This window comes from Diabrotica virgifera, chromosome 4 (genome assembly GCF_917563875.1).
Source record: "Diabrotica virgifera virgifera chromosome 4, PGI_DIABVI_V3a".
NCBI lineage: Eukaryota > Metazoa > Arthropoda > Insecta > Coleoptera > Chrysomelidae > Diabrotica > Diabrotica virgifera.
In genome coordinates, this window is record NC_065446.1 from 178,928,073 (window position 1) to 178,943,455 (window position 15,383).

Genomic DNA, 15,383 nt, shown 5'->3' on the forward strand with positions numbered 1-15,383 from the left:
AATTGATTTGTTACCCTTTCATTAAACTCTCATGCAAAAATCAGACTGCTATTTGTCACCTGTCATAATTCCTGTCATTTCACATGTTTACATGTTCCACTCATTAAAATGCCCAGTTGGTGATAAATAGCAGTCTGATTTTTGCAGGACAGTTTAATGAAATGGTAACAAATTAATTGGAAGTTCTGTCCGACAAAATACATGGGACATTTTCATAGTCTGACATTCCAAATTTTTAACCCGTTCCACAATTAAAACTTCCCCTGTTCCAGTGTTCCCATACATCAAAGTTTTTCCGACTAGACACCCTTAAGCTATTAAAAAAATTTCAGCTTGCTATTAATCAACTTTTTTTTCATACGCGGGATCCAGACCTAAACGTGATATGGGAGAGAGCTCGCTCTCCCATATCACAAATTTAATGTAGGTTAGGTTAAAAATCTCCTGTGATTTATTTATAATGTTTATACTGTATTTTAATTGGGTGATTTCCCGTTGATAAATAAATAAATAAATAAAACTTTCACTTAAACTAAAATAAATTAAAATAAAATTAAAGTAAAATAAAATGAATTAAATTAAAATAAATTGAAAGTGAAAAAAATAAATTAAAAGAAAATAATTATATTATAAGTCAACAAAAGGAATCATACAAAGTAAGTAGAATGAATAATAGGTAACGTTTTTTATTTACAATGGCACCTGTATTAAGTATTTTTAGTCATTTTAAAATGCAAAGTTTTCATGAAGTAAAGCATTGTTTAGGAAATGAATAAACATCAAAATGTCCTGTAAGTTAAAACATTTATTATTATTTAAAATGCATATTACAACTGATTTATTAAAAAATAATTGAGTCAAAAGTTAATATAATAAACAAGTAATGAAAATATTGATTGAAAACACAAATCTAAAGAGTTAAAAGTCACTATATTCTTAGACTGTCTACTTAGTACTTATTACTGGGATTTTATTAATTAATATCACAATCTTAGTTTTAATCCAAATAAAAATGTTAACACGTTGACTCCGCTACGGGACAAATTGACCTCGTATTACATTAACGGTTGGCTGAGCAACTGTGTAGTAACACATAGCAGCAAATGGGGTATACAGGACATATATGCCTTGTAATACACTCAACGTAAGTTTATAAATATCTCTAAATGCAGCCAAGGTGTTAAAAAGAGCTTCCTAATGTTTTGTGTTATAATAACAGGAGATACTTAATAGGCTCTTATATTTTAGCACAATAGTTATAAAAATGTATTAAGGTATAAATAAAAGCTTCAAATTCTAAAAAAAGCCTGTTATACCATATATGGCTAAGTATGCAAAGAAGTTTTCTATATCTACTAACACTATTCTCCCTCGTTTAAGAACACCTCATTTAGATCAAATTTTGAGTTTATGACGCCTTTGTGCAGATTATATCATTAACTAATCAAAATAATTACAATTACATGAGGTTCCAGTAACTTTCATCCTTTCCAAACACACCTGAATCAGTTCTGGATCTGTATACTCATCTTCATAGAAAAACTGAAGACTTGTTCCTTCCTGTTGTTCAGTTTCTGTTTCCTGACTTTTACTTGCAGATTGCTGTTTTAATTTGGTTGTTTTCTGAAGCAAATCAAAATATGGACCATTATCCAAAATCGTTTTTCCCACTTCAGTTTTACCATAATCATCATAGGATGATTCATTATCATCCTCCTCCAACTTTTTAGGTGTAATTGTCTTTTTAGTAGATGTAAATCCTCCAAGACCCGCCTGCTTTACAGCATCGTCTATTTTTTTGAGATATTGGTCAATATATTCTTTGTCCGTTTTCAAAGTATTGTGAAAGGAATAGGCTGGTGCAATTGGAGGTTGGACTGGAGGTCTGTATTGGTAAGGTTTCTCTCCTTGCAACTGCAATGGATATGTAGTATCTGAATCAAATGCACTTACATCACCACAAACGACAAAAGGAATTATAACCCTATTCACCCCAGTGAGTGAATTAAAATCACGATGAGATATATCTAAATAAGGTGTCATAAGTTTTGGATCAAAACCCTCTGGAGGGCTATAATTTCTACAAACAACAAACGATTCTATACTAGAATTTCTGGAACTACTAGGCTTAGCAATATCAACTTCTTTAAACAACGTCAATAACTGATTTGTAAGCAAATCGTTATCTTTACCCCGGAATATTTTTGCAACAAAAGTACCACCTGGTTTTAACACATTGCAACAAATGTGTAATGCACCTAATAATAACTGTGCCTGAATATAAATATCCATACTATGTAGTCCTGTTACGTCTGGCGCTCCATCACACACCACTAAGTCTGCATGATCACCTTCGAAATGTCCAATAATTTGCTGTGCAGTTGAATATTTGGTAATGTCTCCTTGAAGCTGAATAACACCTGGAAGTGGGGACATCGGCTGTAAATCAACAGCCACGATTTTAACATTATCGTTTTTAGAGGACGATTCACTAGGTTCGAGTTCCTCTAACTTACTCTGTAGTTCTATATCACTGTAAAACAAATAGCAGGTGTCTCTGATATCAATGGATTCTCCTAGGTATAACTTTCTTGATAAAACTTGGCTCCAACTTCCGGGGGCAGCACATAAATCTACAGCTCTAGTTACACCATCAAAAATATTGTATTTTTCATCAATCTGGAGTAGTTTAAAAGCACTTCTAGCTCGCCAGCCTTGTTCTTTCGCTTTTCGATAATATATATCACGTTTATCTTTTGATACTTTCCCCATACTGGTTGTTTAAAAGAGCTGTTTTGTGAAATTTTAATTTTTTTAAGACAAAAACATAAAACAGGATGAAATTTAATTATAGGTTAACATTCAATTTCTTCTCTTCTTCTTTTATATATGTTGGATGTCAGTCGTCAGTCAAATAACTTGTATAAATCAATCAGTCACATATTATATGTATGCAACCAATATGATAGACCCCAAAGTACAGGCAACTAATATATCATTTTTATTTATTGAGTTTTTATCAATATGTAGGTACATATCGTACATATTATCTAATTTTATTTCTCTAGATTATTTATTAAGTATTTTAAATTATTACTCTAAATTGGTTAAAGTAGCTCTAGAGTCAATATTTAAGAACACTCAATGGCAAGATATGGGATATGGGCATCAATGTAAATGTAGAAAGATTAAACCATCTGCATTTGAGGTTTGCAGATGATGTATTTTTACTATAGTTTCTATGATTCATTCGCTTAAAACTCTGCCTGAGAGAGCAGGATTATAAATATAACTATTGACAACAATACCCATACAACAGACACTTACAAATATCTGGAACAGGAGATCAAAAATCAAAATAAGCAGAGACAATTAACCACGTGAAATATAAAGGCGAATAGGCCTGACATGCGGCAGCATTTGGCAAACTAAGCCATAGTCTAAAAAGTTCAATTCCCATGTGTCTCAAGTCTCAAACCCCAAAGGTTTATAACCAATGTGTTTTGCCTGTACAAACTCATGGGGCAGAGACATTACACTGGCCCAAAGATCCGCGACTGTATATGCGTAGTGTGTGTGTCTGTATACAGAGTGGGCCAAAGAAAACAGTCCACCTCGATATTTAGCAGTCTTTATTAGATTTTAAAGAAATGACGAAACAGGTCGTTTTTTGATCAAAGGGTTACATATTTTTAAGGTACATACATCTGTCATTTGTCAACCCCCTTCCTTCCACTTCCCCCACCCTTTACTTTTAAATAGGGAATAGGGGGTCGTATGCTAGCTCATTTGAAAGGATATTCAATTCTCTATTCAGTATTATTTCATTCAAAATATATTTTACTGCTGTCACAAAACAGAAAAAAATGTTTTTTTGATAAATTCAATTTGCTTTTCGCTTAATTTCAATGTTCAAGCTGCCATTCAGCTTCCGCTTGGCAGGTTGAATATTGCATTTAAGCAACAAACAATGTTTATTTATCAGATAAACATTTTTTCTGTTTTCTGTCAGCAGTAGAATGTATTTTGAGTTAAATAAATTACATAGGTAGGTTACCTACATTCTTCTTTTTGTGTAAATTAATTTAATTCAAAATAATTTTTCTTGGACATCCTGTATAAATAATTATGTCAATGTTAATATTACTGAATAGAGAATTGAATATATGTCTCCCTTAGATCAAAAATCGACCTGTTTCGTCATTTCCTTAAAATCTAATAAATACTGCCAAATATCGAGGTGGACTGTTTTTTGGCCCACTCTGTATGTGTCTGAGTTTGTATAATACCATTTTTTAAGATAAAAAATTACTATGAAAAGTTACTATTCGAGACAAAATTTTCACGTTTGCACAAATGCACAAAATATTTGGTATTATAAATATTTTTATTGTCCTTTTCATGATCATTTTTCAGTGCGTAACAAATGATAGGAAAAAGGGTAAGTCCGTGATAATACACATTTATGACATTTATTCTAACATGACATTTTAGTTAAATCTGACAGTTGTCACATTTTATTTTTAATTTGGAATAAAAGAAGATCAAATGTGTTTCTTGCATTTATAAAATGGTATTTTCTTTGATTTGTATAGTCTTATAAATTATACAGATTATATTTGTAATATTATTATCTAATTAAAAAAAAATATTTTTTTATTATGGCGCCATCTATCGACAACTAGAATAACTAGAATAAATGTTATAAAAATGTCACCGACGAAATATAATCACCGACGTGCCTTTTTTTCTGTCACATACAATTTAATGCGTTAGAAAGAAATCGAAAAACTGTGACGCACTGAAAGATGATCATGAGAAAAAGAATACGTACTTGATAGATGTATATAGTTGTCACCAAGTGCATCTTTCCATAACAATATTCTCCATTCGTGAAGATCCATTGCTGTGTTCTCTGGACACTGTCTGAACATTTTTAAATATCTCTTGCAAATTTTAATTGATTTTTCTAGGGATACAGAATACTGCTTGATTAGAATTTCCTTTATCTGAAAAAAAAATTTCTTTTATAACAAAATTAAAACTGACACCGAATATTTCACATCAATATCAGTATAGAAATGTAACTCAGAAAGCCACTTTTCCTAGCATCCGCTAGGAAAAATATTCCGATTCGGATTTTTTGCACAATCTTACTCAAAAAGGACCCCTTTTAACAAATTTGCATTTTGCCAGGACCAAAAGTGGGTCAAAAATTTTTTAAACGTTTTTTTTTTTGAAAAAAAAAGACTAAGTTTTTCAACCTAATAAAAATATTTGTAAATTAAATATTTTTAAAAAATTTTTAATTGAAAAACTTTATTGGCCCATTTCCTGGTGACAACCTCCAAGGCTTCTACAATATGCAAGCCAAATGGATGCTGCAGTGAAGACTAAAGGGAAGGAATTCTACACTATGCAATTCACAACCCCCGTCTGCAGCGTGGTAAAGTTCCAACGGAAAATGGACCTAGTTACTCTATAGGAGTAATACTAATATAAAAATAAAAATGTATACCATTTTTATTCATTCAGTTGCGATGCGAAACCAAAACTGTCTTAATTTTTACTCAGATCAGAGAGTGCAGCCAGCACTCTTATCGACGATTTCACCTCTTGTTAGAGGTTCATCAGAGACTGCATAGGCTGCTTTTCTCTGGCCCAGGTAAAAATTTTCGACATATCCATCTCCCACCGCAACTGACGAGATGGTAGTAGGTGCCTAGCGGCATCTGCTAAATAAAAGACTAAGTTTTTCAACCTAATAAAAATATTTGTAAATTAAATATTTTTAAAAGATTTTTAATTGAAAAACTTTATTGGCCCATTTCCTGGTGACAACCTCCAAGGCTTCTACAATATGCAAGTCAAATGGATGCTGCAGTGAAGACAATGGATGGAAGCAATCAAAAAGCAATGTTTATTTGTGAAATAAACATTTTTTAGTTTTCGGGTAACAGTAAAATGTATTTTGAATTAACTAAATTACATACATTCTTCTTTTTTTTTCAAATAATTTAATTAAAACCTTTTTTGGACACCCTGTATAAATATTTATGTAAATGTTTATATTACTAAATAGAGAATTGAAGAACCTTAAAATAAGCTAGCACACGACCCTTATTCTCATTTAAAAAATCATCGATTACGTCATCACGCCCAGATAGATGACGTAACTAGTATACCATATATGCCACAATATCATAACTTAAAAATAAAAATCGACCTGTTTCGGGATTTTTTCTTAAAGTCGCCGGTTTGCGAAATAACGAATTTATTCCTTTCATTTGCACCATACTGTATACACATGCAACAGTGGAAAATAGTGTCGCGCACGCTTGATTAGCAATTAAAAAACAAAGGAGTTTTGAATATTATATTGCAAAAAACTCTTCGGGATTTCATCAATCGATGTTTAAAGAATATCTACCTACCTTGGAAACATTCAAATTTTCAGTTTTTCACATAGTTTTTGAGGTTAAAAATGGCCGATTTCGCAATTTTTCAATTTTTAATCGCTTATATGTCAAAAACTATCAACTTTAGAAAAAAGTCACTAAAGACCTTTTCTGTTTGGAATGATACAAAAAACCTAAAAAAACTTTGTTCTATGTAAAAAAAATAATTTTAGGAAAAAAACAAAAAAAAAAACGTTCAAAAAATTTTTGAATCACTTTTGGTCCTCGCAACATGCAAATTTGTTGAAAGGGGTCCTTTTTGAGTAAGATTGTGCAAAAAATCCGAATCGGAATATTTTTCCTAGCGGATGCGCAGTGGATTTCTGGACTAAACAAGATAATATCGAAAAATAAACGTAATAAACGTATAAGAAAAACAAAATATTTTTTTTTTCTCTGATTCTGGCTTTGGTTTAGAACTAGAACCTTTAGCCACGTAATTGTATAACTTATTACTAAGTCAGGGGAGTAATGTGTAGTGTGTGTGTGTTGAGTAAGTGTCTTGTTACTTTGCAAAGTCGACGTCATTGTCTTTGCAAAGAGACGCTAATTGTTTCCGAACGTCTGCGGTCCCTCCGGTGAGTACCGATCCCACAAGGACGGAAACTATTTTTCATTTATTAATTTATAATAAATGAAAAATTTCTGCCCCTGGTAGGATTCGAACTCCCGACCTTTCGTTTAGGTAGGCGCTCTTACCACTGCGCCACAGAGGGGTTAAAAACAAAATATAAAAGTATTGAACTCATCAATACATTAAATTTAAAAAAATATTTCTGATTTTTAATACTGTTATATTTTATACTATTATATTTAATACTACTTTAATACTATTATAGTAAACATTGTTATAATTATTGCAAAAACGTTGTAAACCGGAGAGTACGAATAGCACGAGATAAGTCACCAAATGGACAAAGAAGTATTGGCAGACCAGGAAAAAGATGGTGCGATAATTTAAATTTAGGAGGCTAATATTGAAGAAGAAACACTCTTTAAAGCCTACATACAAGAAGGAAGAAGAAGAAGAAGACGTTGTAAACCGCCTGCCTTAAAAATTGTCAGATATTTTGAACCGCCCCATGTTTCCTAAAACTTGTATTTTCGTCTTCTTGTAGTTCCTTTTCCTATCGGAGGTTGGCTATCATCACAGCTATCCGTACCTTATTGGCGGCTGCTCTTAAAAGCCGCAAGTATACCACTCGCTTAGATTTCTCAGCCAGGAAATTCTTCGTCTTCCTATGGATCTTTTACTTTTAATTTTACCTTGCAATATGAGCCTTAATATCTCATATTTCGCACCTCTGGTAATGTGGCCTAAATATTCTAGCTTTCTTGTTTTGATATTCTTTATCACCTCGCAATCCTTTTGCAGCCTTCTTAACACTTCTGCATTTGTAACTCGTTGGATCCATTGTATTTTAAAAATCCTTTTATAGCTGCACATCTCAAATGCTTCCAACTTCTTTATGTTATCAACTTTTAGGGTCCAGCTTTCCATTCCATACAACAAAGTCTAGAACACGTAGCATCTTAAGGCTTTTATCCTCAGGTCCAGAGGAAGGTCTCGATATACAAACATTTATTTCATTTTTATAAATGCTTGTCTTGTAATTTCAATGCGGGTCCTGATTTATCTACCTTGGTCATTGTAATTATATATAGTATTGTGTTTCAATTTATCAATCAAAGATAGAATAAAAATTTTAATTCTTAATATAACGCGGGCACATAAATTTGATACACCCTGTATATTGATTTGTAAATATTTATTAGAAGTTAGCTTTCAACGCAAAGTGGTTTCTCCTTAATGAATTTTTCCATGAAGAATATTAAAAACATTTTTGTAAATAAAAGTGAAGTGAAAGTTATTTAGGATTAGTATTTTAAACCGATTGTTTATTACGGGAAATATAGAAGCCATAGGTAATTAGTTCTTAGAAAATTAAGGTAAAGAAAGTTTGGAATTTTAAACTTTTTGTTTAACCCCGAGTAAATTTTGTAGAATTTCCCGAAAGTAATTAGTATGATGGTAGGAATATTTTTGAAAGTATGAGTGGGTGTTTCGAATGAAAAAAAGAAGGGGGAAGAAGAAATGTCTCTGCTTGGTTTGGCAATTTGGAATGGGAAGGAGAGAAGGTTGAATTTTCAGATAGTTTTGGAAAGAGGGATTATTGTGTTACCGGCAGCCGAGAGGAGCAGTCAAAAATTTTTCGTGAGTAGTTCCGAAGCAAGTACTAGTGGTGTGTTTGATAAGTGAGAGTAGCTGAAAAGTGGAACGAGAGACAAATCAAATCGAGAAGAAATACCTCTTTGATTCTGTAAAGTCCAAGAGAGTAAGTTACAAGAATTATCGTTATTAAAATTATTTGTGACACCAAGTAAAAAAGATACTTGGGTCTCAGGAGATTATTGTTGACAGAAAGAGAGGAGAGAGATTTGGAGTTTATTGAACGAGTACTGGCAAAAAGAGGCCTGGCTTGTGTTTTGGAGAAATAGTTGCTGGTATCCTGCTGGATTGTTTGCTGAGAACGGAGAGGGCTTTGATTGGTAGCCTAACATAATCAACAAGGAGGAGCTGTTTGGGTCAAGAGGAGACATCATTGTGTGTGAATCAAAAAGGTCAGTCAATAACCTATGTGATAGATTTTTTTTTATAATCAGAAGTTAATTTTTTTTACGTAAAAGCATATGAATTTAAGATTACAACATTTCAAAAATTTAATAGGAAGTATAAGTAATTTTGCGAATACCAAATTTGTTTGTTTAGCTGGGTTTATTAATGTTATCAAGAACAAAGCGATAAATATTTGTTTGAATTAGATTACTTTATATGGTAAAAGTTTCTTTTGGACAGTTATGCCCACAGAATTTAATTGATAAATTTACAGAACATTGCTTTTGATAATAAAGGTAATTGTATGTTTTTATTTATGATTTTTCTATTTATTTCCTTTTCCTATTTTACCCCGATAAGGATCAACTAAGAGATACTGAAACCACGAGAGAAGATAAGTATAACATAAGATAATTTAGACATTTTTTTATATTATAAAAAGGCACCCTGAGATTCTTTCTTAATTTTTATGTATGATTTGCGTTAATTAAATAATTGATCAAGTAAATAATAATTAATATAAAAGTAATAGAAAGCAGATCATAACAATAGATAAGAAAATTATTGGCAAAAACTCGCAAAGTGAATGTGAATATATAAAAATATATACCTACTACACAGTGGCGTAGCGTAGTGGGAGGCGGCCCGCCCAGGGCGGAACTCTTTCGGGGGCGGCAAAATGTAACAATAAATAATAAAAATATTTTGTAAATATTTGAACAATTTTATATTTTTATCGCAACTACAAATTCAGACCGATTGAAAGGAGTACGGAATTTTTCATTACTTATTTTATGACGAATTCGGGGTATTCCTTTTCTTTGAATGATAGTTTGTAGCGACTGACAACAACGTCTATGTCTATACTGACTTGTGGGAATTTCCCGTTTATGACTAACAATCAGCGAGAATGACTTCTATTACATACATCGGCAATTATTTTACTATCCTACACCGGCCTATACGTTATTCAGTGACAAAAGCTTAAAAAGGGTTCAAGACACGCGGTGGAGTACATAATGTGACATTTTTTTTATTACTCCAATTTATTTAACAATCTGTTCCGTTAGGAACAATCAGTTAAAGTTATGACTTTCTTAGGCTATGACATGTAGGTAAGAATTCCAATGAAAACTTTCCTTTCTAAATTATCAACAAATGTATAGATAGTACTACTAGTAAAATAAAGTAAAACTTAAAATAGTTCTAATTTATCTAAAATCTATTTGGTAAGTCAGTTGGTTTATAACGCTTAAATCTGCGAACTTCACCCTCCGTGTTTAATAATTCACTCGCGAAATCATTTGGATGCGCACTAAGTCTTTCTTCATGCTTTTCACTGTATTTGCTGATTTCTTCTTTGATGCTGGGAACTTTCAGGTCTCTCTCTATTATTGCGTTGGGGACGTACCATGGAGCGTTTACTATGGTTCTTAATGCCTTATTTTGAAAACGTATAATTTCCAAGTTAGAGTTGCTGGCTGAGCCCCATAGCTGTATGCCATAGGTCCATATGGGTTTAAGTATGACGTTGTATACCACTAATTTATTTTCAATTGACAGTCTTGAATGTCTACCCAGAATCCAGTACATTTGTTGAAGTTTGAGTCCAAGTTGCTTTCTTTTGGTGAATATGTGTTTTCTCCATGTTAGTCTTTTATCTAGATGTATGCCCAGGTATTTGGTTGTACCTACTTGTAATAATTGTTTGTTGTTTATGTATACTGGTGGACAGCTCTCTCTTCGCATGGTAAATGTCATGTGGGTCGATTTTGTTTCATTAGCTCTTAGTTTCCATTTTTTAACCATTTTTCTATTTTATTTAAGTGGGCTTGTAAGTTATGCGAAGCTTTTTGGGGGTCTGTGTGAGATGCGATAATACCTGTGTCATCCGCGAATGTTGCGACTGTTGTCAATCTAGTTGTAGGTAGGTCAGCAGTAAATAACAGATATAGTAAGGGACCAAGTCCACTACCTTGTGGGACGCCGGATTTTATTTTAAATAGTTCTGAGCGAGCATCTTGTTGTTTTACTAATGAAAAGCGATCTGTCAGATACGATTTTATAATTAAATAATATTGATACGGAAGATTTTTCTTCAGCTTATGGAGGAGTCCTGTATGCCACACTTTGTCGAATGCTTGGCTGATATCTAGAAAAGCTGCACTACAGTACCTCTTGTTTTCTAGATCATTGCTGATTTGTTTGACTATACGATGTGTTTGCTCTATTGTTCCATGTTTGCTACGAAAACCAAATTGGTGTTTTGGAATTAATCTTGTTTCTTCTATTATTGGTTCTAATCGACGTAGAAACATTTTTTCAAATAGCTTAGATAATATAGGTAAGAGACTAACGGGTCTATATGAGTTCAGTTCTTTGGGGTATTTTCCTGGTTTTTGTAACATTATGATCTCTGCTACTTTCCACTGATTGGAAAAATGTGCATACGTAAGTATTGCATTAAATATATGTGTTATTGCCATGATTGTTTTCTTAGTTACGTTTTGCAGGATTTTTCCAGTGACGAGGTCATATCCAGGAGCCTTTTTTGGATTGATTTCATCCATAATTACCATTCGGATTTCTTTAGGTTTAAATTTTTTTATTGGGAGATCTATTTGAAAAGGTATATCAAGAAAATTTAAGATTTCATTATTATCTTCGTCGTTTTGGTCCATGTTGTAAGGTTTAAAGACGTTGCTTAGGTGTTCAGCAAAGGCCTTTGCTTTTTCATTATTACTTCTGGCCCATGTTCCCGCAGAGTCTCTAAGCGGAGGTATTTGTTGTATTGGTCTTTTCATTTTTCGTGTAGCACGCCATAGAGAATAATCTGTTGCTTCCGTAGGTGTTAGTTTTTCGAGGTACTCTTGTACGTTCTGATTCCTTATTGTGTGTAGTAGTCTTTTTAATTCAGATGCTGCTCTGTTATAATTCCTTTTATTGATTTCAGTTCTATTGTTTTGCCACTTTTTACGAAGTCTTCGTTTCTCTATGATTTTTCCTTTTACAATAATTGGATTATCACCTTTGGATTTATTATCGGCAACATTGGGAGTTGCGTGCCAGGCTGCTGTTTGAATTCCTTTTGTTAGATTTGCGACGGCTTCATCAATGTTCTGTGGTGTCTTGAGTGGAACGTTTAGTTCAATGTTCTCATCAAGTTTTTGTCGGAATAGCTCCCAGTAGGTCTTTAGGTTGCATAATTGAGGTTCTTGGTATTTTCTTATTACTTTTGCATGTAACGTCAATATTATAGGAGAATGATCTGATGAAAGATCATAGCTGCTTTCAATTTTTAGGTAGTTTGGGTTAATACCTTTTACGATGAAGAAGTCGATAGCGTCTGGTATTTGTGACATGGCGTCATTACAAAGACATTCTCGTCACTTTAAAGAAACTTACAGAGACACGTGAAAGCTTCAACACTAGGACATATGCAGGTGCTTTACTAATTTCGATGCAGTATCATTATCCTTTCTTTGTTTTTTGGGCCTTTGGCAACAAGTTCTACATGAAGTGAATGATGAACAAAAATATTTACAAACAAGGGGACTTGACATAAGATTGTGCGCTCAGAAAGTAAATGCTTTGCAGATGATATTGACAGAGAAAAGAGGGGAATGGGCAAATGGCGCTGTAGGTTATGCAACAAATATGTGTGAAGAACTTGGAATTTCCATAAAACCTAGGAGGCACATAACAGGAAAGCATATTTTTGATGACGGAACTAGAGATGCTAACGAAAATAAATTGATTAATGCAGACTCACTTGAATTATTTAAATTTATTGTTAAATCCAAACTGGAAGATACTCTGCAAAATATTTTAATCATGTTCCGAATATTTCTCTTAGTTTCTATAAGCAATGCCCTGTGGCTGTGAGAGAAGTTTTTCAAAATTGAAATTGATTAAAAATTATTTAAGATCAACAATGAGTACTCTAAGGCCCGGTACTTTATGTCGGTTTAATCGGGACCTCTTTAGGGTCTCTTGCGTTGTATTAAATGCAATTATAATTATTATTATACTTATTTATAATTGTAATAATATTTGTAATTGCATTTATTACAACGCAAGAGACCCTAAAGAGGTCCCGATTAAACCCCGGTTAACTAACCGGCTGTTAATCGAGACATAAAGTACCGGGCCTAAGACTAACTAATTTGGCCATTTTGTCTATTGAGCAAGAGATGTATGATAGGATAGACATTGACGGTGCAATAAAAGATATTTGCTCTTAAAAAAAGTAGATGTATAAAGTAGACTGTTCTCGCCAAAAAGTTCTCTATAATTAATGTATGTAATGTATTACTACACACTAAATTAAAGTACCTAAATAAGAGGGCGGCAAAATTGTCTTCCGCCCCGGGCAGCCGACACTCACGCTACGCCACTGTACTACATAAAAATATATATTCCATAAAAGGAAATATATGGAATGTTGGAGGGCAACTGTATATACGTATTTCGGACTTATTGGCCCAATCTTCAGTATAGTGTAACCAAGCTAGAAAAGGAGTATGTTAACTTAGGAAAGGATAACTACAGGAGCAATGTTACCATTTTTGGTCATATTGTTAGAAGACTCTGTTAGAAATAAGTGATGTTGAGTAAGCGAGTATAAATATAAATATATATGGGGAAAATTATTGGCAAACACTCGCAAAGTGAATGTGAATATATAAAAATATATACTACATAAAAATATATATTTCTCCACAAAATAATAATGGAGACAACACGAAACCCTGTCATAACCCTGTCATTTCTATAGTTTCTGTTTCGACATTTTCGATTCTAACCTTTGATTTTTAATTTCAGTACAGATTGACAATAACCCGTATATCTCGACTGTCCACATTCTTTTCTTTTAAAAGTTCTACGAATTTCTGATGTCGTACTCTATCAAAAGCCAGAGAATCTATAAAGCAAACATAGATATCCTGGTTCATATCTAGTCGTCTTTGAACTAGAACGTTAAAAGCGAACAGAGCCTCTCTCGTTCCTAGTCCTCCTCTGAATCATCACTGGGTGTTATATCTTCTTCTATTTTTTTGTATAGTCTTCCATGTATTATTTTGAGGAATATCTTAAGTATGTGGCTTATTAAGGAAATTGTTCTGTACTATGGAAGCATTCTGTCGCATGTACCATGTACTGACTGTAGTAGTGGACAGCAACCGATCCTGGGGTACTACTCTTGTTGTATATACCTTGTTGAACGGATCTAAAAGTACATGCAGTGTTTCTTCGTCAATGCATTTAATTAGCTCTGTGGGTATCTGATCTGGGCCTACTGACGAAAACTTATATAGGGAATAGTATTTTAAAATAAATTTCATCAGTATTATCGAGTTTGTTTGTGAGTAAAGTTTATGCGTAGATTGCAGCTAACATGGTTGTTTGCTTTCGTAGACATTTCTACATTGTTGCAGACAATGATGAATGATGACTTTCGACAGAGCCACGCGTGCCGAGTGAAGGCTACTGTATGTAGTCTCATATCCAGGGTATCCTTATCCTTAGTTTCTACTCGGTCATACTAAGTAGGAGCATACAGAAGGCGAAGAAGAAGTTATGAAGCAGGCCAAAATGATAAAGTAATCAAATCTGGAGAGATAATAATTAAAAATCACCCAGAGGTGGAAATGGATCAGACGCAATGTAACCTAAATGTAATTTAAAAAAGTTGTGTACAGTCCTCTTTCTAGGAGGAGACGAATGGGAGTCGAATAAAATTAATCTCATAATCACAGAGCAATGCTGGTATACAGCCGGGCCGGGTCTAAAATAGATGAAGGAGTTGGAGATAGGGTACGAGGATAGTGAGAGAAATCAAGTCTGAGCGTTAGTGAATCACTCTACCTACTAAATAGGTCTGGATCCCGCGTATGAAAAAAAAGTTGATTAATAGCAAGCTGAAAATTTGTTAATAGCTTAAGGGTGTCTAGTCGGATAAAGCTTGATATATGGGAACACTGTAACAGGGGCAGTTTTAATTGTAGAACAGGTTAAAAATTTGGAACGGTCAGACCACGAAAATGGCACATTTATTTTGTCCGACAGAACAGACTTAAACTCTCCGAACAGAGATTAAACTCTCATGCAAAAATCAGACTGCTATTTATCACCTGTCATAGTTCCTGTCATTTGACATATTCTACAAGTTCCACTCATTAAAACGCCCATTTGGTGATAAATAGCAGTCTGATTTTTGCATGAGAGTTTAATCTCTGTTCGAAGAGTTTAAGTCTGTTCTGTCGGACAAAATACATGTGCCGTTTTCGTGGTCTGACCGTTCCAAA

General features: G+C 33.3%; 2 protein-coding genes across 2 annotated transcripts in view; both read right to left on the reverse strand.

The window, feature by feature from the left end:
* Positions 1-15,383, reverse strand: part of LOC114333468 (N-acylneuraminate-9-phosphatase) — a 137,768-nt gene that overhangs the window by 61,162 nt on the left and 61,223 nt on the right. Inside the window, exon 2 of the mRNA XM_028283349.2 lies at positions 4,835-5,009. Within this exon, the coding sequence (XP_028139150.1) occupies positions 4,835-5,009 (175 nt within the window). The remainder of the gene's footprint in view (positions 1-4,834; positions 5,010-15,383) is intronic.
* Positions 790-2,882, reverse strand: LOC114333467 (putative tRNA (cytidine(32)/guanosine(34)-2'-O)-methyltransferase). Its single transcript, XM_028283348.2, has one exon. The coding sequence runs from the start codon at positions 2,770-2,772 to the stop codon at positions 1,441-1,443; it is 1,332 nt and encodes a 443-aa protein (XP_028139149.2). The 5' UTR covers positions 2,773-2,882; the 3' UTR covers positions 790-1,440.